Source organism: Megascapheus bottae, chromosome X, assembly GCF_031878675.1.
Source record: "Megascapheus bottae isolate mThoBot1 chromosome X, mThoBot2.hap1, whole genome shotgun sequence".
Taxonomy (NCBI): domain Eukaryota; kingdom Metazoa; phylum Chordata; class Mammalia; order Rodentia; family Geomyidae; genus Megascapheus; species Megascapheus bottae.
The window spans coordinates 8,784,610-8,809,755 of record NC_143547.1 but is presented as its reverse complement, the minus strand read 5'-3'; the positions used below and the strand labels follow the sequence as shown (position 1 = coordinate 8,809,755).

At 33.9% G+C, this 25,146-nt stretch overlaps 1 protein-coding gene across 5 annotated transcripts in view; it reads right to left on the bottom strand.

Moving 5' to 3' along the window:
• Positions 1–25,146, bottom strand: part of Cnksr2 (connector enhancer of kinase suppressor of Ras 2) — a 239,510-nt gene that overhangs the window by 167,977 nt on the left and 46,387 nt on the right. For all 5 annotated transcript variants that reach the window (XM_090326745.1, XM_090326749.1, XM_090326748.1 and 2 more), the window contains exon 4: positions 18,745–18,832. In XM_090326745.1, coding sequence (XP_090182871.1) covers positions 18,745–18,832 — 88 coding nt within the window. The remainder of the gene's footprint in view (positions 1–18,744; positions 18,833–25,146) is intronic.

The window sequence follows — 25,146 nt, the reverse complement described above, 5'->3', positions numbered from 1 at the left end:
AGGATGTGATTTGCAAATTGAGGTTGAAGAACGAGATGTTGCAGGTAGAAGACATTTTCTGGGAAAAATAAAGGTGTAAAGGTTCTAGGGATCAAAACTAGAAAAAAATAAACAAAAACAAGTTGAGTTGAAGTCAGTATAGTATGACTGAGGCACAGTGTCACAGAGACTTAGAGACTAAAGAAAGAAAGTTCAGAGATGAAACTGAAATGGGGCAAGTTGAGAGTAACCATGAAGTTGAGTGTATCCAGTCTGATTAAGTGTTGCCTTGAAGAAGTATGAGTTAGATCTTGAGACTAATGGATAAGTCATCAAGGAGTTTGAAGCAGGAACTTATTTGACTACTACATCAAATTTTGGAAACACTGAATCATTCTAAATCCTTTTGTTTAAGTTCTATGATTTTATCTAAAATTACGAACCAGAATATGGTATTTACAAATAATGAACTTAGTAACAGATATATGCAGAAATATATAACAGAACAATATATACATATGCTAATATATGTCCTTACGGAAAGGGTCTGAGAAGTAATATGAGCAATGTTATTTTCAAAAGTTCTGAAACACGACAAAATCTTAATCCATATGTAGTTCAAGTGCTGAAACATACGTGCCCTCTCATTATTATCCATTTATGTCCATCTACTTTTAAAGCATTAGACACAATGAAAAGATACCATTATCCACAATATCCAGGATGCTACCTGGAGATAGGACTGTAAGGGTAAAGGCACAAGAACCGCTATGCATATTTCAAAAAGAGTACAACAGCAAACCAGGTATTACACTTAATTTGGTAATACTTATATCTTGCTGACTGGTGGTTACAAGCCATTAATTAACCAAAAATAGTTATTATTAAATACATTCATCTTTTAATCTTTTTGGCTATAGGAGCCCATGAAAGAAAATAGTAACTCTGTGATGGAATACACTGAGGAATTTTTTGTCAATAAACATTGGTAATTCTTTACAATATGCATTAATATTCATCTTTAAAATTCTACTGCACTTCTTCCCCATAGAAACCCCTAAGATGAAGCCCCAATTGTTTTTTGAAAAAATTTTCTAAAGGTGATGTATAGAGTAGTTATAGTAATATAAGTCAGATAATGAGTACATATCCTTTTGAACAGGATCACCTCCTCCCCTCATTCTTTCCCAGGCTTTCCCCTCCCAACTTCCTTCCCCTCAAAGTAGAGAAGTTCATTTCCAACATTGTCTAGTGTATTTAATTAATGAATTGGTTCATCCTTTGTCCCACAATTTCTGTGCTGCCTCTTCCCTTCCCCAAACTGTAACTAAACATTCATACATAAGAACAAAGGAAGATATTCTTAGGAAAGTATCACAAGAGCTCAACAGCTATGTGCATAAAATCATATAAAATTATGATCATCATTTCCTTATGAATAGAGCAAGGTCATTCTTTCTGAGAGAAGAATTGAATTTCATTGCATATATCTACATTTTCTTGATCCATTCATCTACTGGGTTAGCACCGTATCAGATATGGTAAATAATGCGTCAATGAACATAGTTGTGCTGGTAGCTTTAATGTGGCCTTGTTGGTGATTGGGTAAATGTCCAGAGGTAGGATTGCTGAATTATAGAGGATCTCTATGTTTTTCATGTAAGGAACCTCCATACTGATTTCCAGAGTGGTTGAACAAGTTTACATTCCTACCAACATTGTAATAGTTTTTCCTTTTGGCTACATCCCCACCATCATCTGTTATTATTTGCTTTCTTGATAAAGGCCATTCTAACTGGGGTGAAGTGGAATCTCAATACAGTTTTGATTTGTACTTCCTTTATGGCCAGAGATTTTGAACATTGCTTAACGTGTCTATTGCCTATTCTCATTTCCTCTCCAGTGAAGTATCTTTTTAATTCCTAAGCCCATTTATGAATAGACTTGTTTCTTTGAGGACTTGCTTTAGGGGGAGGTTAATGTTTTGGCCTCTAGGAGTAATCTTAATATGAGGCCCTTGCCTATTACATAGCCAGTGAATAGTATGTCTTTCGCTATGCAGAAGTTCTGCAGTTTAATGCAATCCTAGTTATCAAATCTTTCTTGAAAAAAATCATATTAAGTGAAGTAAGCCAGACCCAAAGAAACATAGGCTCCATGGTTTCCCTCATTTGTAATAATTAGTATATGTCTAAATACTCCAAGCAGAAGATCACAATAGCTCAATACTTATGTACACATGACCATTTAAAATGGTACTCATCAAAATGACCAAATGGAAAGGTTTGTTGGTTTCTAATGTACTATATGAAGTTATTTTTTTCTTTTATTTTTTCCCCTTTGGTTTATTCCCTGTTATCACTATTTTTGATGTTGTGTCTTGTGTCTTGCATTTATGCTTATCTTATTTGAGGAAGGGAGGGGAATAACAAAATGGTGAGACAAAGGACAGTGAGTGAACCAATGCAAGAGTGATAGAAGACACTACATTGGAAATGAACTTTACAACTGGTGTCAGGTGGAAGGAAAGTGGGAGAAAAACAACAGAGGGGATAACAATATTTGACAAGAAATGTACTCATTACCTTACTTATGTAACTCTAACCCCTCTTCATATCACCTTTACAATAAAATAAAAATTTAAAAAATGATGCTATTGAAATGAACTCCAAGAAATGGAAGAGGATACACACACACACACACACACACACACACACACACACACACACACACATATATACACACACAATTCCCTTCTGTCACTGCTTTTAGTTTCTGTACCCTTTTTCTTGAACTCCCATTTAGTTCCAATCATTCTATTTTTTCTTTTGACAATGGAAGATTAATGTTCTAAGAGTTGGATGAGTATCTGAACTGATATCTTCTTTTAAAACTTAGCTATTTCGAGGTGGTGGCAGAAATGAGGCTGATTATTCTTTTAATTATATGAGCCTTTACCAAACCACAAAATTGTGAAAACTCCAAGATTTAAGTGAAATAAACACTTTAATGTACCAGTGACTAGAAAACTCATTATAGCAAAATTATAATTCTTGTATATTATATAACTTTAACAGTCTCTGGAATCAGTAAACTAATTTCCATTATAAATTAATTTGCTTACTCTCCATATCTTGAGTCAAATGTAGAACCTAGTAGGGTTGTGAAAAACTGTAATTCTACCTCGTTGGGAGATGGAGGTGAGTAGGATCATATCTTGAGGCTAGCCTGGGCAAAAAATTACTGAGACCTCATCTTCAAACAACAAAAAGGCAGACTATCAAAAAATAAATAAGCTTAAAAGGGCATTGTTAAAACGGTACAACGTCTATTTAGGAAGTGTGAAACTATGAGTTTAAAACACCAGTGAACAGGGGAAAATTTTTGAATGGCTTGCCATATAAGTATTAAGTACATATTTTATTTCTACCCATTAACTAGTTTTAATTTCTTAGACTATTAGTATTTTCAAACAAGTTTGCCTATGTTGCACTACACTATATCTTTAATTTCTCAAGGTACTCTATATACACTATAAAGTCATTTTCAACTCATATATTATAATTATTCTATTTGATTTTTTAAATTTCTCTTCCCATGAAAACATTTTCAGTGGTTTTATAGATGAGGTACAAAAATGAAACTTTTAAGTCATGTTTTTGAAAACAAAATTTCTAATTGTGAAACTAGTACAGTACATTTAGTTTTTTCACAGTTCTATTTTGTACAGAGAGAAGGTATAAAAATAGCCTCAGTTTTACAGTTTAAAAAAAACATTTTAAACGTGACTTGGTTTTAAAGTTTAATCTGCATGATCTCAGTAGATATTTTTAACAAAAATAATTAGGCCTTTCTCTGCATGAAGATTTGTATTATATAAAAGATATAAAGAACTCTATATTCACACAATGAAGCGAGTGGGAATAGCACTGCCCTGGCCTTACATTGTAGTATTAGTGGATGAATATATATTTATGTCTCTGAAAAGAATATCGTATGCCTCAGGTGAACATAGATGGTTTTTCATGACTGTCTCATTAAATAGTTAACTACCAAAAAAAGTCCTTCTGGTTTCCAGATGTTCAAATTACTTATTTGAATGAATATCTAACATAAGGGAAAGAAAACCTATATGGTCTTAGTAATTGGGGACCTTTTTCTATTTTGATATTCAATTTAATGAATTAAGCAAAAATAAACACAATATACAAACACAAATAAAATACTAATTCTTTAATCCAAGATTATCTATTTGGTTGTCAAAAATAGAGCTGTTATGGTATACTGAAACAATTCTTTGTATTAATTTTTAAAATCTCACTAGCTCATGTATCTTGGGCTCTTTTTTTTCTTTTGGCTCTTTTATCTATTTAAAATGAATTTTCTTGGACAATGAAAAAATCTCATTTCAGAAATTATACAATATCATTATACAATGCCATTTTTACTCAAAATATGTTTAGATTGGCAGGAATCAACACATTTAAATATTCAAATATACTAAAGTGTTTAGGCAATATTAATAGCATTGATTTCTAGGCTTATGTTTACAAGAGATTCTACAGAAAAGGTATCTAGCTAAGGTTTCTGAATATTAATGCATAATAATGACAAGAGAGAAGTACACACTAATGATGATTTTCTTTTGCATTTTCTTTTAACTTAAATTATATTGTAAAGGTGACATACATAGGGATTACATTTACATAAGTGAGGTAATGAGTACATTTTCTTTCTTTGCATTGTCAGTCGTGAGACTTGAACACAGGGCCTGGGCACAGTCCCTGAGTTTTTCGGCTCAAGTCGTTTTGAGCCACAGCTTTACTTCTGGTTCTTGAGTCATTAGAGATAATGACTCTTAGTGGGCTGGCTGGGCTCAGTGGCTCACATCTGTAACCCTAGCTACTCAGGAGGTTGAGATCTGAGGATCAAGGTTTAAAGCCAGCCTGGAAACAAAAGGACCTGAGACTCTTATCTCCTATTAACCTCTAGAAAATGGGAAATGGGGCTTGGCTCAAGGGTAGGGTGGTAGCCTTGAGCCGAGGAGCTCAGGGACAGCATCCAGGCCTCAAGGGCACTAGCCTCATTACCCACACACACAGAAAAAAAAAAGAATTTTAGAGGGTTTTTTTTTTCTGCCCAGGCTGCTTTTAAACTGTGACCTTCATATCTCAGCCTTCTGAGTAGCTAAGATTAATGAACTGCTTTCCAGGAAGCAGAGAAGCAAGTGGTAAAAGCAAATGAACAGCAAAAATGTCCTCTTGTTTCCATACCTTGGAGTTCATTTCAATAAACATCATTTTATATGGTCATATAGGAGGTTTTCAAATCTCGCTTTACTAGGATTTTTATATTCACATTTTCCACATAATTTCATGACAGGTTTTTATGTTCAACTAAACTTTATTGTCCTCAAAATGCTAATATAATACTACATTGGAATTATTCAGATTCATTGCTGTGGTAGAGTTCATTATGATTTCTGAATATGCACTGTATATTTTTAAGGCAAAAGTAAACTTTTTAGAGCCACTGAAGTCTGTCATAGACACGTAACTTGAGATCAGTGAATTCAAGTAGAAAAATTATGAGTTATTTCCATGTAGAAAGTTTAAGAAACCACGATACTTCATTGTGCTCTCTCTTCCCTCTGCCATAATGACCATTAATATGCTTAAAGAGGCTACTCTCTTACTTTGGGATTTTTTTAAGGGACAGTTGTTTGTTACTGCAGCATATTTTTCTTTGAATAATATAATCTATCAAGTAAAAGGAAAAAATAAGAAACATAGTCACATGGAGATATATCTACTACAAAGTTTATTGCAGTAATAATGTCAATATTTTCAAGATATACCTCTTTATTTTTGGAGATAGAGGTGCTATTTTTCAGAGGCGCAATATCACTCTTCATATATTGTAACCCACAAATAACCTCAGATTACATTTTGCTACTTCCATGGAACTCTAGTCTTTTCTCATCTTTTATTTGAAGATGATTTCTGTCTCATTTTATTTTATAAGTTTGACTCATACCCACTTGTCCTAATTACTTAATTCTGACCAGTTCTTCAATTTACCACTGTAAATTACAATTTTCAAACATTATTTAACTTGTTAGGGCCTAATTTCCTCTAAATTACCTATCTGATATTGGTGGTCATTCTGACCCAACTTAAGGGACTAGGTTTTATGAAAAAAACAATTTCTTCAGCAGAGGTAAAATGTCTTAGAAAATTAGTGCCTATAATTAGTAGGTCTTCATTTTCCTACATTTGCTACTTTCATCTTACACATTCATGAAAATTTATGCCAGATTGTACATAAAAGGCATAATATATGATCTATGACACAATCAAGACTAAGTATGACTTGTAATAAATGTTCAAAATGTTATTATTATTGTTTTGATTTTGCTATCTAGTTCCTGGCCCTATATGTTGATACATACCAGATTCTAGTATTGGTTCTCTCCTTTTTACTACATTTTAATATATTAATGCATTGTAAGTGATCATCAAAAATACATGCATGAATATACTTGAGAAGAGCCAGTAAATTGGACAATACTGATGAGCTTTATTATTATTTTGTCAGCAAATCTAGGTTCTCTTCTGATCCTCTGATTCTCCACATAGAAATCCCTGTTCTGTTTACTGCCCCAACTTAATTAAAAAGAGACTGGAACCAGGCTCCAGTGGCTCACACCTACAGTCCTAGACACTCAGGAGGTTCAGATCTGATGACTGTGGTTTGAAGCCAGCCAGGTCAGAGAAAAATCCATGACACTTGTACCTCTAATTAACTACCAGAAATCCTGAAGTGGTGCTGTGGTTCAAGTGGTAGAGTGCTAGCTGTGAGCACAAAGAGACTCAGGGATAGAACCTAGGCTCTAGTTCAAGCCCCACAACCAATGAGAGGGAGAGAGAGGGAGTGAGAGGGGGGAGAGAGAGGAGAGAGAGAGAGAGAGAGAGAGAGAGAGAGAGAGAGAGAGAGAGAGAGAGAGAGAGAGAGACTCTGTTAATGTCACCATTTTCTTTCTTCTAATTATTATTCCTGGACATATAAGGACTGATAGGAGGAAGAATATATGTAATTCTTTTCCTATATGTAATACTCATGGCATAGATGGATTTTCTCAATTTTGAAAAGCATTTTTGGATAGTTCTCTAAGTTTCTGTCAGGATCATACTGAGCTATAGAAGCTAAATAAAATTTCCATAATTCTCTTTTATAAGATATAGAGGAAAATGAATGCTTGTATCCTTTCAATACACTCTTGTTTGCCTGTCACTGGAGAAACTGAGTTGCATGAAGCTTTCTCTCATTTTCACAAGAATTGTTTTTAATGGATTGGCATTACTTTAGCTCAATTCTTTAGGAAGAACAATCAGGGTATATTATAAATTGTAGCATATCAATGAGTCTCTTCTGAAGTTTATCACTTACTAACATACTCCTTTACAACTTTATACATAATATGGGAATAACTATAAAAGTTTTTAGGAGCTTTATAAATTATAAAGGCCTCTGAAAGATGAACTACAATAAGTTATATGACAAAAATATGGCACATTACAAAGATGAGCCTATACAAATTGTTTTACCAACCATTTATACTTAAACATATGTCTGTGGACAGAAGAATAAACATATTAGGACAAATGCCCATAATACAATATTGTATGCAGAGAAAATGAATAAACTGAAGCTACAACAAATGAAAAATGCATTCAAAATTATATCAAATGGAAATATCAGACAAAATGACATATTTCAAAGACAAGCATGATTTATCAAACAATACATTTAGATACATACATAAAACTATTTTGACAAAAACATATAATGATAAAAGACTCTGAGAGGAGGTAGGCTGACAAGAGAAGCTCAATAACAAGTAAAACATTATTAAATAAGGAAACAGATTCACAAGAACTTAATATGCTTCATAGCAAAGACATTATATGCAACCTTTTATACATATACAAAGGCTACATAAGTATTTAAATATAAGAAGGTGGCTACTCTAGATACAATACTCCATTAACTACTGTGTAAAGGAACTTTATTAAGGCAGTATCAGCCATCTATTCTCCTTTCGTTGCTACTGATATTGCTACTTTTGTATCCGAAAAGTATTTCAGCAAACTTAGATAAAATAAAAAATATTGGGGGCTGGAAGTTTGGCCTAGTGGTAGAGTGCTTGCCTAGCATGCACAAACACCCGGGTTTGATTCCTCAGTACCACATACATAGAAAAAACCCGGAAGTGGTGCTGTGGCTCAAGTGGAAGAGCAGTAGCCTTGAGAAAGCCCAAGGACAGTGCTTAGGCCCTGAGCTCAAGCCCAGGACTGGCAAAAATAAACCTATGAAAATAATCTATTTCAGCATTTATTTTATATAACATACAATAAATTTTATGGCTTTGCTCACAGCTATGCCAGTGTCAGAAACCTGGAATAATATTAAATTATGATCCTGCAATATTCTAAGCAGCCATTTGCTAAAATCTTGGCATACAACTTTATCACTCATCTTTTCATTCTCAGCCTTGAGACAATATGAAGCCCTCAGTAATTGGGTGATTTTTTTTAATACCATGAGAACTTCTTGTGTATTTTTAATTATAAATCTTCTGGATAAACATTCTCATTCTTTATGGGTCTTTGAGACGATGTCATTGTGTATGTGTAATGTACTGCCATCCTTTCAAACTCAATATTTTCAGCTTTATATGTGTCTTTAGAAAAGGTCTTCAAGACATTTGCACATTATTTTTAATACCTCTATATTTGATCTTTACTATATTAAGGTCATATAAAATTTATAAAAGTATTAGCTTTGATTTTTATGATCAAAACAGTTGGAGAAAATTTAATTGCATTAAAAGTGTTATTTTAAATAGTGAAAAATAGAATCTATTTTCTATTGATTTCAATGAGTATGCTTAGTAGCATAATTCATATTGTTTGAAAATTATATATAAAGCCTGTCCTAATTTTTTGGTCTAAAATGTCCTAGTTTCAATCCCAAAAGCTCTAATTCCATTTTCAGGTCACCTAGAATGTCTGATTTAGGAAAGTTTAAATACTAACCCTGAGTGTAGAGTAAAAATAGTAAAGTGCTCAAAATGACTATGAGATTATGCTAGTTGGGTTTTCATATACCTAGGTATCCTCTAGATTCCCATTAAATTTCTACATATTTCATTACTGCTTGATCTTAAAAGGCCTTTGAAAATACATATTCTACATACTACCTTTACATATTTTAAGTATTCCCTTTTAAAATCTATTTATGTGCATCAAGTTCATATATAATCAAACTTTTAATTTCTATATTATATTTAAACATGAAGGTTTCAAAATATATTCCAAAATATAAATTATGACAATCAATTTACATTAAGATCTAAAAAATTCTAAACCAAACAAAAGTTTCATTTTCTTTTTCTTTCTTTTTTATTTTATTTTATCTTTGCTTTGTTTTTTTTGGTGCCATACCAGGGCCTTGAACTCAACATGTGAGTATTTTCCCTGATCTTTTTTGCTCAAGGCTAACACTACTAAGTTGAGCAATAGCTCCACTTCCTGCTTTTGGGGGTAGTTAATTGGAGATAGGAGGCCCATGGACTTACCTGCTTGGGCTGGCTTTGAACCACAATTCTCAGATTTGAGCCTCCTATAAATAGCTAGAATTATAGGCATGAGCCACAGGCACCTAGCAAAAAACTATGTTTGTGTTTTTAAACATTCATTACAAATGGTGGTCTCAAGGCCAGTAAATACCAAAAATAAATTGGGCATTATTCCTACAAAAAACTTTTGTATGGGGCCGGGAGTTTGGCTTAGTGGTAGAGTGCTTGCCTAGCATGCACGAAGACCCAGGTTCAATTCCTCGGTACCACATACATAGAAAAAAAAAGAACTGGAAATGGTGCTGTAACTCAAGTGGTAGAGTGCTAAGCCTTGAGAAAGTCCAAGGACAGTGCTCAGGCCCTGAGCCCAAGCCCAGGACTGGCAAAAAAAAAAACACACACACACAAAAAAACTTTTGTGTGGTACAAGAAGGGCCAGGTGTGGAGGTGCACATTTGTAATTTCAGTTCCAGGGAAGCTGGGATAGCAGAATTGTGAGTTGAAGTTCAGCCTTGGCTACATTGTGAAAATCTCTTATGATTCTCTCCCCCAAAGAAAGTAAACAACTAGTTAAGTTTACTGTGCCCAAAGTCTCTTCTGCTACATAAGATACCTCTAACAGCCTTTTATTGAGCTCCCCTACTAAATGCCAAATCACCAAATCAGCTTCTAATATTCACAACCCTGGAAAAATGCAACAGGGTATTGATCTAGTTTTATAAGCAAAGGCAAATAATATCATAAATACAAAGTAGGTTTTCCAAGTCCTTACCATGCCTCAAAACACAAAACCAGTATAACTTACTCAAAACGAGGTCCTGTCTAAATCCACCACATTATGTTTCCTTAAAATGAGTAAATGGCTATGAGCTCCACTGTCTCTCCTACTTTATCATGTAGCAGTTTCACGGTTTCTGGTCTGACGTTGAGGTCTTTGATCCACTTTGAGTTAACGCTTGTGCATGGCGAAAGGCTAGGGTCAATTTTTAGTTTTCTGCATGTGGCTGCCCAGTTTTGCCAGCACCAATAATTGAATAGGCTGTGTTTGTTCCACTGTATATCTTTGGCTCCTTTGTCAAATACAAGTTGACTATAGGTATGTGGTTCTATTTCTGGGTCTTATATTCCGTTCCACTGATCTTCTGGTCTGTTTTTGTGCCAATACCAAACAGTTTTTGTTATTATGGCTCTATAGTAGAGTTTGAAGTCTGGTATTATAATACCACCAGCATTGCTCTTTTTGCCTAGAATTGTTTTTGGCTATTCTAGGTCTTTTCTTGTTCCATATGAATCTTTGGATTATATCTTCTATTTCTGTAAAGAATGTCTTTGGGGTTTTGATGGGGATTGCATTGAATTTGTATATCAATTTTGGCAGTATAGCCATTTTCAGTATGTTGGTTCTCCCTAGCCATGAGCATGGGATGTCTTTCCATTTCCTAGTGTCCTCTTTAATTTCATTCATTAGGCTTTTATAGTTTTCATTGAATAATTCCTTTACTTCTTTGGTTAAGTATATTCCTAAGTATTTTCTTCTTTTGGGGGCTATTGCGAATGGGATCATTTTCTTGATTTGGACAGAATCCCAGGGTCACAACAGATTGGAGAGAGACTCAATAAATGGGACTACCTAAAAATAAAAAGTTTCTGTACAGATAAAAACATAGTCGCAAAACTAGAGAGACAGCCAACCAACTGGGAAAAGATATTCACCAACAATACATCTGACAAATGCTTAATATCCAGTATCTACAGGGAACTCAAGAAACTAATCCCCCCAAAACCCAATAAACCATTCACTAAATGGGCAAGGGAACTAAATAGAGACCTATCAGAAGAAGAGATTAAAATGGCAGAAAAGCATATGAGAAAATGTTCATCATCTATGGTCATAAAGGAAATGCAAATAAAAACAACCCTCAGATACCACCTTACCCCAACAAGAATGGCCAAGGTTTTGAACTCAGACAATGACAGTTGCTGGCAGGGTTGTGGAGAAAAAGGAACCCTACTATACTGCTGATGGGAATGCAGACTAGTTCAGCCACTCTGGAAAGCAGTGTGGAGGTTTCTTAAAGAACTGAAAATAGACCTTCCCTACGATCCCGCCATACCACTTCTGGGCATCTATCCTGAACATCGTGACCCAAGATATTATAAGGACACCTGCTAGCTATGTTCATCTCTGCACTATTCACAATAGCCAGGCGATGGAAACAATCCAGATGCCCTACTGCAGATGAATGGATACAGAAAATGTGGTATATATACACAATGGAATTCTACATAGACAACAGACAAGATAAAATAATGGCATTCGCAGGGAAGTGGATGAATCTAGAGTGAATCATGTTGAGTGAGACAAGTCAAGACCTAAGGACCAAAAGTCGCATGGTATCCTTAATATGTGGCTATTAAATCCAAAGAGTACAAGAGCAAGGACTCAATATTTGCATACCCAAAGCTATGGACATGGTAATGGAAATATAAACATAAGTATATAGACATAAAAACCTATGACTCTATAGACATAATGTCTTATTTCATAAATTAATATGTTTCTATGACATACAAACCCTTAGCCTAATTGTGATTAAGTTCTAAATACTAAGTCCCAGTGATTTTAAATAGAGATTCCCTCCTTGAACACTTGTATGTTAAACTTGTCATTTAAAATATGATGTAAAAATAAACGTTAATAAATCCTTTAAAAAATGAGTAAATGGCATATAGTGTTAACAAAGAAGGTAAAAATGTACAATTATATTTGTATTCCAACAATATAATTAAAGGAAATATATAGATATTGCTAATAAATTTACAGGCCAAATCTCCTTGAATAAGTAAGGAATTTTATTAAAATCCATTCTATGCTACTTATTTAAATTCTTCAATATCTGAAGCATTTGCAAATATGTAATCTAAAACATTGAACAATAAATTACAGTTCAATAAGTCATGGGAAAGCTCTTGTTTTTTTCTCAAGTATTTACCTTGAGAAAATAAGAACTTAAAATTTAAAAGATCAGCTAGTAAAATTTCAATAAGAACAAAATTCAAAAGGGTTTTACATTCAGTATACTCATCTATATTTTTATTTAAAGTGTGAATTTGTCGAATAGCTCATAGATTTTTTTTACTTTCATTTTGTATTTAAACTATTATAAAGTTAACCCAAATGCCTAGAAAGCACATACATAAAATGTAGGTAATATTGCCCAACAAAAATTTTCAACATTGATCTTTAAAGAATATTTTTCTATTTTCATGAATAAAAACTTAGAAATAAATAGTGTAATTTTGGTAAGTAAAAATGGAAAAAAGGTCAAATAATTCAACTCTCAGAACATTAGACTAACAACTTAAATTAACATCGATATTTATTTATATCATAGACATGTATGAAAAGCCCAGGAAACAGTTGTTTCTGTATAATAAAGTTGGAATGATTGTTTTGTATAATTTTCTTTTTTGCCAGTCCTGGGGCTTGGACTCAGGGCCTGAGCACTGTTGTTGGGCTTTCTCAAGGCTAGTGCTCTACCACGTGTGTCACAGAACCACTTTTGACTTGTTTCTATGTATGAGGCATTGAGTAATTGAACCCAGGTATTTGTGCATGCTAGGAAAGCACTTTACCAGTAGGCCAAACTCCTGGCCAATTGTTTTTCTTTTTATAATTTTCTGTAAAATATTTCCAGTACTATTAAAACAATCAGTGACAAAAACCACATTGAAAATGGATCTAGAATGGCTAACAACTGAAGTCTTAGAGAGGATGTAAAGAAAGTTCAATGAACTTAAACCAGTGGGGCCCAGTTTAGTTAACATCATATTGCCAGACTTGAATTTTAAAGGGAAGTTTTCAATCTGTATTCAACGTGTGAAAATATGATATTTTACAACATTTGCATTTTTCCCTCATTTATAATCATTTTTAACTGTAAACACAATTCAAGGAAACCAACCAAAACTCAAAGGAGGAAAAAAGTCTTTATATAATTATCATTTAAAATGAAATTCTTATTCTATTACCTTTTAGTAAGTCTCTGTTGTTTATTCATTTCATAATTCTGCCTTCAATTTCAAGTCTTTCATTTGAATTTTGTGAACCATTTTAATTACATCCAATTCTCATAATAATTCTCACAATAATTTTGAGGTGTGACCATTTAGGTTTGTAAAGGATCATGAAGCAACTGAGCCAATATCATCTTCTCAAATTTACTGTTCCCATTCTCATCCTTTGCCCCAAGTATCCTAAATTTCATCAAAGCTTACCTTTCAAATCAACACCTTTATGTTCATTTCTTAACTAGTGACAATATAATTCATTGCTTTGTGTCTGAAATGAAGAATATAAAAATGGTACAGTAAAATAATTTCAGGTTATGGTGATACCTGTTAAGACAGGCATCATGACAATTATTCCAATGCTGACAAGAAGTGCGTGGGTACCTGTCTCATTTTTCTGATTCAGTTGCTTGACAGCATTCTAAATGAAGCTTCACTTCTTTGTGAGAATACTTTCCATTTAATATTTTAAAACTAGTTTCTCCCCTTTTTTCCTCAAAAATGTTATAATGAATTTTATTGGGGGAAGAATGTGTTGGAGAAAATGTCTTTAAAGACTTTAGATATAACTATCTGAACTCATCAAATCTGACACTAAGTAAAATAGACAAGGTAGATTAAATAAATTTCTCCAAGTGAAGTTTTTCAAAAGAAACTGACATTATCTTATTCTTCTAATTTTAGTATTATTTTAAACATAAGCGACCAATATCAAGAATCACTTTTCACTTATTTCATAATACCATCCCTTTGCATTAGGAGGGAAAAAGTCATTTGTGACCATTTATTTTTAGATATTGATCATCTCATTTTGCTGCAAAGGGAATAAAAATAATTAAAGTTGAGTGGAAAATAATTTGAAGCACAGTGCATTTCAAAGCATAACTATCATAACTGTTCAGATGAGATTTCTTGAAAGCCTGGTAATAAATGCATGCCCTAGATACTTTTTTTGAAGTCTACACCTTGCTTATTTGAATTGCCCTCTTTTTAACTGGCAGCATGCATTTGGTGTGTGCTTTAGATACTAATACCATTCTAAGCAATTGCATTGGTTAGTACATACATAATAGTTTACTTGATAATTAGACTCTTTGTAAGTTATGTAATTTGCATTTTAAAATAATGTTAGGGATGGGAATGTAGCTTAGTGGTAGAGTGTTTGCCTAGCATGCACGAAGCCCTGAGTTTGATTCCTCAGTACCACGTAAACAGAAAAAAAACTAAAAGTGACACAGCAGCTCAGGTGATAGAGTACTAGCCTTGAGCAAAGGAAAAAAAGTAAAATAAATAATATTAATACTTGTCTTTGAAATGTCATTTCATAAAATTTAAAGTAACATCATTTCACTATATAGAGCATTCACTTGTCTACTTAAACCAAATTCATTTTAGGAAATTGGAAAATAAAAGAAGTAGAGTGTACACTAAATCTCTGATGATTTCACCATAAGAACCAAACACTTAACTATTTGAATTTATTATTTTATCCATTAATCCTAATTCCTATTGGTAATACGGACCATAATAGATTAGAGCTCAGAAAATCTTAGTACTGATAAGAGATGATATCACCTAACAGTGGAAAAATAGCATATTAAGAGATACTATATGAACAGTAATATATTATGTCTATATGTAAATTTTCACTAATATATACACTTTGCTATCATATGTTTGCACAGTGTTTCAGAATGTTTATTGCACTTTTATTCTAGTTTTAGAATCATTAGCTATAGAGTCACTCAGTTAGGTGCCAGTAGCTCATGCCTATAATCCTATTTACTAAAGAGGCTGAGATTGTATCTACATTTGTTTATTTGAAATAGGGAAGGCAGGGGGGAAACAAGATAATTGGGAGGGAGTGAGAGGAGGGAAATTGGGACAAAAACATGAAAAGGGGTATCAATGTGTAAGAAGTAATGCACCTACTATCTGGTGAATATAACTGTAAGCCCTTTATGCATTACAATAAAAGAAAAAGAAAGAAAAAAAGAAAGAAAAAAAAAGAAAGAGGTATCAATGTGTGAGAAGTAATGCACCTACTATCTGGCAAATGTAACTGTAACCCCTGTATACATTACCCAGATAATAAAAAATAATTTTTTTTGGAAAGAAGCCAGGCTGGGTGGGTAGGTAAGTATAAAAATCTTTTATCTCCAACTAATTAACCAAAAACCCTAAAAATAGAGCTATGACTCAAGTGATAGAGTGCTAACCTTAGAGAAAAAAACCTGTCATCTACTTTTTAAGTCTGGGTCTACTGTTGATATAGAGCTCGCAGTCAGTACGCTAGCACTTGTCTGTCACCCCAGCAATGCAGGAAGCATAAGTAGAAAGATCACAGTCCAGGCCTGCCTAGGCATAAATGCATGACCCTATTCAAAACAATAAAAGTCATACCTGCAATTCTAGCTAGTCAGGATTTTGAGATCAGAGGACTACAGCTCAGAGCCAACCTAGTTTAAAATTTGAACTCACATACGAAATGTATGTGGTAAAGCACCAACCGTGAGCAAGGAAATACTGAGATCAGTCCCTAAAATGGGGGGAGGGACTCAAAAAATTAAGAGTATAACTCAAGTGGTGTAGAATATTTGTCCAGAAAACCAGAAACAAACACATAAACAATTCAAAACATTTTTTTGTTGGTCATGGGACTTGAACTCTGGGCCTTGGCGTTGTCTCTGAGCTCTTCAGCTCAAGGCTATCACCCTTCCCCTTCAGCCACAGTGCCACTTCTGTTTTTCTGGTGCAAGATAAGAGTCTCATGGAATTTTTAGTGCCTGGGTTGGCTTTGAACCACAATCCTCAGATCTCAGCCTCCTGATTAGCTAGGATTGTAAGTGTGAGCCACCGCACCCAGCTTCAGAAGAATTCTTGATAATGAAAGTCAAAGAATGTAAATAATGAGTCTCAAATTTATCCCCAAATATCTCCATCACTATATATTATCATCTGCTTCCAGTATTTCTGCCTCATTATTGAATGATAGTGATGATGCTCAGAAAGGAGCAGTGGTAATAGATTAATATCAGACTTAAGAGAATGCTAGATCAGGCCTCAGACTTCCTCAACTTATTGTATTATCAGATTCAAATTTCTGCTGTGTATCTACTAGTAAACTCACATCACCATGTATAATTTCTCTTTGTCTTATTTAAACATTTTTATATTATGTGCTAGATCTTTCAAGACATTTTGGGTTTCCAGGATTATTCAAAGTTAAAAACTCAGATCATGTAATTAGATCATTTTATATTAAAAGATTTTATTAACATTGATTTTTACATCATATTTCAAATGTTTAACAAACAAGTGTTCAAGAAGGGAATCTCTACATGCAATCCCTGCACATAGATTTTTAGAACATAATTAAAATTAAGCTGAGAGTTTGTATGTCATAGATACATATCAATCTATATAACATTACGTCTATAGAAGATATATCCCATCATAGATTTTTATGTCTATATATTTATATGTCCAAGATCGTGTCAATGACCTTGGGTACCCAAATATTGAGTCATCACTCTTGCACTGTTCAGATCTAATATCTACATATCAAGGAGACCATGTGCCTTTTGTTCCTTTGGTCTTTACTTGTCTCACTCAACATGATTTGATCTAGTTTCATCCACTTCCCAACGAATGTCATTATTTTATCTTGTCTGTTGGCTATGTAGAATTCCATTTTATATATATATATATATATCACATTTTTGTATCCATTCATGAGTAGTTTAGTATCTGGGTTGTTTCCATTACTTGGCTATTGTGAATTATGCAGTGATGAACATGGCTGTGCAGGTATCCTTATCATTACCTGGGTTACGATGCTCAGGGTAGACACCCAGAAGTGGTATAGTATTTAGATCATTTTTAAAAGGCCATTATGTACATTTTTCTGTGTGTACGAACATCTGTGAAACTAACACTGAGTAAAAATCCAAGATTGTTATCTGAAAGGACAACTTGATCTTATGAGAATCAATATTGTATAATTATATTCATCGTTAGTCTAATAGACGCTACGCTCTCATGGTAAAGAATACTTAGAAGTTCACATTCATTTTCTATGTCCTGAAAAATAACATATTTGTTTATTGGTATGTGTGTAGTACATATGTATAGTTTTCCAATGATTCCTTATATATTTGACACTTTAGAACCATTTGCATTAGAACCTGAAACTTCCAAGCCTATATTTTATACATTCTTAGTGAACAGACTACTTGTCATTGGTGAGATACATAATTAATAGTAAAGTGATGTGTCCATGATCATATAAAACGATGCTTATTGAAATGAAACTCAAAGAAACAAAAACAAGACCCTGGTAAGTCACAGTTGTTGATTCTGGTACCCTGTATTTTGTATATACATTTTATCTGATTCGTGGAAGGGAACGAGAACAAAAATGGTGAAATAAGAAGAGAGGGTAAACCAATACAACCATGATACTCACAAAACACTAGGTTGGAAATGAACTTTACAACTTGGGGAGGGGGAGCTAAGAGTGGTGGGAATGTGAGAGAAAATTGAAGGAGTGGGTAACAATGTTTGACAGGAAATGTACTCATTACTCATGACTAACCCCTCTGTACATCACCTTCACAACAAAAGAAAAGCAAAGAAAAATAAATGGAAACGAGGTTATTTTTGTTTTTCTTTTGTCCTTTTTTTTTTTTTTTGCTTTTTGATGTCTTGTTTTTCTCCTTTGTTACTGCTTGAGTTCTGTACCTTTTGTCTTGAACATGAGTTTATCTGTTTTGGGGAGGCTTAGGGGAAGAACAGAAATGGTGGGGCAATAGATGAACAAATGTGCACTGCTACTCATGAGACACTCTTGAAAATGAACTATACAACCTGTGGGAGAGGAAGTTGGGAGGGAAAAACTAGGAGAAAGTGAGGGAAGAGGTAACACAATCAAAAAAGAAATAGAAGCATTACTTAACTTATTTAACTGTAACCCCTCTGTACATCACCTTTACAATAACAAAATTAAATAAAAATTCAAAAAAATAGAAGAAACAAATCTTTTCAGCCAATACCTGTTGCACGATTGTTGTTAATTCCAAGCAGAGCTGTATAACATTGTTCCGTGTCACTGAATAGTCTGTCACAGCAGCAAATGGTGACCTACAAAGTAAAAGGAATTAGTAATTGTTAGGAACAGATTTTGGATAGCCAAAATTCAATAATATGAAACTAGCTGCTGTAAAGCTTGAATATCTATAAAAAAACAATCTTGGGCCCAGGAGTTTGACCTAGTGGTAGAGTGCTTACATAGCATGCATGAAGACCAAGGTTCGATTCCTTGGTAAAACATACATAGAAAAAAGCCAGAAGTGGTGCTGAGGCTCAAGTGGTAGAGCCTTGAGAAAATCCAAGCACAGTGCTCAGGCCCTGAGCTCAAGCCCAGGACTGGCATGCATGCCCCCCCCCCCCTCTCTCTCTCTCTCTCACACACACACACACACACACACACACAAACTTGCACTTATTTAAAGAAAAGCAGAAGTTTTATAAAAGAATTACAGTTGGGGAATATGCTACTTCCTATCAAATTTCTCCCTTTCTGCCCCTCTCTGTCTCTGGTTGCTATCATTCTGCCTCTCTGTCTCAGAGCCTGGGCAATTTCCCTAACCCTTTTTGCTTAAGCTTAGTGCTTTACCACTTTGAGCCACAGGTCCATTTCTGGTTTTTTGAGTGGAAGTTAAGAATTTTTTATGCACTTCTCTCCAGGGCTGACTTTGAACCATGATCCTCAACAGAGCTCAGCCTCCTGAGTAGCTAGGATTAAAGGTGTGAGCCACCAGCACCCAGCTCAAATATCTCTGTTTTAAGTTCTTAATATTTAGAAGTTTTTTGCCCATCCTTACAGTGCAGGTATTCACTCATATCATACCTCAATGAATTTATCTAGGTTCTATGATTATGATTATTATACAGTACTGGGACTTGAATCCAAAACCTTATGTTCTCATTTGGCTCTTCTCTCATGGCTGATACTCATAAACTTGAGTTGTACCTTTGACAGAAATAAACGATTCATAATTTAAAATCACATGCCATTTTGAGTAGTATGGAAAAATCATGTACTGAATTTCCTACTACATCTCACCTAGGATACAAATTATTATTCATTTGTTCAATGTATCCATACTATGAGATACTTCACAGTGCCTGGATTATCACTCTTCATCACAGATATATTCTCACACTATCATTATAAGAAGTAGGGTGAGGAGAGAACAATACAAGCAATACAAATGTCTGAAAGGAAGAGAGATCACTTTCACTTAACTTCTGCATTTTATTGTCAGTTACTATTGCTAATCTCACATCATGTGCTATGCATAAATTAAACTTATAGTATGAGAAAGTCTAGTACATATAGTATTCAGTATATTAGCAGTTTCATCTGTCAGGTTTGGAGGATATGTCCTCCACAGGAAATGGAGGACTCTGTATAAGATTATCAATAGTTTCTACTTCATTATGGACTAAATCCTGGTACTTTTGGTTTTGCAAGAAAAGTATATCTCATTGAAATCAGCAAATTTATGAACAGTTTATTTACAACTTTCCTTTATTGCCCTTTAAATTTGCTTTTTATTTCAGCTTATTATAGTTATTTGTTCTATTCTGTTTGCTCTGTGCTTATTTGGCTCTGATTTTTCAGTTATATTAGCAACTTAGATGATGGATTTCGCCCTTTAATTTTGGATATAAGCATATAGTGCTATAAATTTCCTTTTTAGCACTGTGTCATCTATGTGCCACAAGCATTTTGTTGAATTTTAATTCTGTTCAGTGCATTCTATTTTAATATTCATTCCTCTTTGGCCACTTATAAATATACTATGCTCCAGTTTCATTCCATTATCTGATTTCCATTCTTTAAGATTTGCTTAAGTTTGTTTTATGCTATGTATTGTGGACCATCTTAATGAAAATTCTATGGTCACTCGAAATAAACTTCTGTTTGAAAAAGTATTTTTTTGTCAGTCTTGGGGCTTGAACTCTGGGCCTGGGCGCTGTCCTTGAGCTCGTCAGCTCAAGGCTACTTCCCTACCCCTTGAACCACAGCCCCACTTCCGGTTTTCTTATGGTTAACTGGAGATAAGAGTCTCACAGACTTTAATTTCCCAGGCTAGCTTTGAACCACAATCCTCAGATCTCAGCGCCCTGAGTACTTAAGATTACAAGCATAAGCCACCGTGCTCAGCTGAAATAAAGTCAATTATATCCTACCCTTTGGTAGTGGTGTTTGGCTTTTCCAATCCTTACTGACTTCCTATCTAGTAGTTCTTTCGCCATTCTTCAGAGGGGTTAAAGTCTATGTATGTAATTGTGGATTTGTTGAGAGCTGCTTTCAGTTCTATCACTTTTTTAAAATTCTTTTTATTGTAATTAATAAAAGGGTTACATGATATTTGCCAGATAGAAGGTGCATTAATTCACATATATTGATACCCTTTCACATGTCTTGGTCCTCACTACCCTCCCCTCCACCCCCCCATCTTGGTTTTACCCCCTTCCCTATCCAATTTCAAATAACCAAATACAAATAAATCCAATATATCAGATAACAAAGTGAGATACTGTAACAATATGAGATAACCAAGGGACAGCAAAAGAGATGAGAGATAACATAGTACATTAAGGACAACAATAATTCATTCTATGGCTTTTGTTTCAATATCCTGGAGGTCTTTTCAATTAGCTTCATACTATATGGCCTTATGTATCAAGGTTTTGCTCTATTGCAGATTTCTGCTAGTAGAGCCCAAGGTTTCTACTGATTATGACAAATGAGGGGAACCATTGAGCCTAATTTCCTTTGAGTATGGCTTACTTCACTTAATATGATTTTTTCTAAGACTTTCCATTTCCTAACAAATGGGGCGATGTCGTTTTTTCTGACAGCATCATAGAATTCCATTGTGCACAAATACCACAACTTGTTGATCCACTCATCAACCGAGGGACATCTAGGTTGGTTCCATATTTTTGCTATGGTGAATAATGCTGCAATGAACATTGTTGTAGTAGTGGATTTAGTATACCATAGTTTCTGGATGGTTGGGTAAATGCCAAGTAGTGGAATTGCTGGCTGACACACTGAAAACTTTACAAGAAGGAATAGGAGATACACTAGGCCTCCTTGGCACAGGTAGAAACTTTCTTAATAAGGACCAAGAATCACAACAAATCAGAGAAAGGCTGGATAAGTGGGACTGAATTAAACTGCAGAGTTTTTGTATGGCAAAGGACATAGCTAGTAAATTAATTGGGAAGCCTACAGAGTGGGAGAAGATCTTCACCAACCATACAATGGACAAAGGCTTCATATCTAAAATATATCAACAGCTCAAAAAATTGAATCTCTCAAAAACTAATCTCCAAAGTAACAACCATCCCATTAAAAGATGGGACATATTCTTAAAGAGAGTCTTCTCTGAAGAAGAAACAAAAATGGCCTATAGACACATGAAGAAATACTCAACATGTCTGCTCATAAAAGAAATGCAAATCAAAACACCTCTAAGATTCCACCTCACTCCAATTAGAATGGCCAGGATCAAGAAAACTAATAACAACAGATGCTGGAGGGGATGTGGCCAAGAGGGACCACTATACACTGTTGGAGGGAGTGCAAACTCATTCAATCACTATGGAAAGCAGTATGGTAGTGCCTTAAAAGACTAAACATAGAACTCCCCTATGACCCAGCAATTCCACTACTTGGCATTTACCCAATCATTCAGAAACAAGGACACATTAAATCCACCAGCACAACAATGTTCATTGCAGCACTATTTACCACAGCAAAGATATGGAACCAACCTAGATGTCCCTCAGTTGATGAGTGAATCAACAAGATGTGGTATTTGTACTCAATGGAATTGTATGCTGCTGTCAGAAAGAATGACATTGCCCCATTTCTTAGGAAATGGAAAGACTTAGAAAAAATCATATTAAGTGAAGTAAGCCAGACTCAAAGGAACTTAGGCTCAATGGTTTCCCTCATTTGTCATAATCAGTAGAAACCTTGGGCTCTCCTAGCAGAGATTTGCAATAGAGCAAAACTTTGATACAAAAGGCCATGTAGTATGACGGTAAATGAAAGGATCTCTAGGATATAGAAACATAAGCCATATAATGAATGATTGTTGTTCTTAAGGTACTATGTTATCTCTCATCTCTCTTGCTGTCCCTTGGTTATCCCATATTGTTATAGTATCTCACTTTGTTATCTGATATATCGGATATATTTGTATTTGGTTATTTGAAATTGGGTAGGGAAGGGGGGAAAACAAGATGAGAGGTGGGGATCGGAGGGAGGGAAATGGGGACCAAGACATGAGAAAGGGAATCAATGTATGTGAAATAATGCACCTTCTATCTGGTGAATATAATGTAACCCTTCTATTAATTACAATAAAAATATATGAAAAAATCTGGAAAAAAACCTTTGATACTCTTAGTAGAAATGTCATCTTGTACAACCTCTGTGGAAATCGCCCCATATGTTAGGAAATGGAAAGACTTAGAAAAAATCATATTAACTGGCCCAAGTATTTTTGATTTCTTAAAAAGCTTCCTAATTGACTTCTCTTTTTATACCCTTAAATCACAGAATTTTTCCAACATAGTAGTCCATGTAATCTTTGAAATTCACAGATTTGAACACACAAAAAAGACCATGAGAAGCTCTTCATTGTCTTTACAATAAAGTGTAAATATATTTTCTTACCCAAGATTTTTTTTCCCTTTCTGTTGAGTTTTTCTCCTGTGGTGCACTTCCCCCACCCTTTTTTTTTTAAAATAAGCTATTAAAGCACCATCTTCATAAAGGCTAGCCAGCCTGGAGCTGAACTTTCTTTAAAAGATCACAAAAATAGTCTGCTTCCTTCTTCAATTTATAAAATCTTCAATAGAAGACTTTAAAGTTATAATTTTTGTTTCATTTTCTATTAAGTACTTACTTCATTTTCATGGTAATAGTGTCAAATGGTCTTTGATTTAACTGAACATTGTTATATGTTATATGGTATAACATAATGTGGATGGTGAGAACCTTTGCATCAATGAAAGCCAAATAGATGACGTAAATTAATTCTTTCAGACTTTTTTGTCACATTATTTTTTCCTATTAAATAAAAACAAAGAACCAATGATTGACTTAATAGGTAAATGGTAGTGCGTTTCTGCATATGCCCATGCACTGTACATGCTTTTATATGTGTATTGAACTTGAGTTTTTCCAGTAGCATTGTATTAGATATAAAATAATGCTACCATAAAAGTAATATTACAATAAGTCTCAAGGGCTACCAGTGTTAAAAACCATTTATGGAATTTTATGAATATTAAATCTGCTACTAAAAATAAAATCATTTTAATTACTCCATTTATGTAAGACTACAGCAAAAAGAAAACAATGGAATTTACTAAATACCAGCATTAATGTATAATGTATAATTTATAATGAGCAATGTATAATGTACTGGTGTTAGGAAAAAAATGATTTAAATAAAGTGATTTGTTTTTTAAGCTTTCTTATTAATAAGCCTTCTGAAATAAAAATGCTTTATACTTAAAGATTAAGGAACATTTTAGTTACTGACAATTGGTAATAAGATTTAGATTGCATATTTTCAAAATGTTATTACTTTAATAATTGATCAGTTCAAGATAACTATAATGAAAGTTTAATTATGCTTAATGTTTAAGAAACATGCTGTCCATTAATCAGCAAAAGGCTGTCAGTGTACAGCTTAGTGTTTAAATTTGTATTTGGAGCCATCATTTCATATTGTGTGCTGTTTATGAAAATTAGACAGCATAAAATTGCAAAATTATTTTAATTTCCACTTAAAAAACACAAAACTATTTTATTAGCTTACATTAGTTATATAGAAATACTAGTTATATTAAATATACTTATCTTAGTTATATATCAGAAATAATTGCTGCATTTCCATATATCTTTACCATCCTTTCTAACCAATCTCACACTCTGTATCAAATATTTTAGAGATTATTGACAGAGGGTGGAAGGAGGGAAATGGGGACAAAAACATGAGGAGTATCAATGTGTGAGAAGTGATGCACCGACTATCTGTAGATTGTAACTTTAACCCCTCTATACATTACTCTGACAATAAAAAATAAAACAAAAAAATTGCAAAACAAAAAATATTTTAGTTGCAATATAAGACTCCATATTATATGATTAGTATAATGCATCAATGCCCCTTCTATTGGTATATCCCATTTCTTCTTTCCCGTCCCTATTGTCCAGTTATATATTTCAATTTTTTTATCTAGAATTGGCCAATCTTAATTTCAGGTTATTCTTTGTATCTAGTAGTATTTTGCTTCTCATTCTTTTTTTTAATTCAAGAATTTATTAACATTGATTTTTACGTTATATTTCAAAT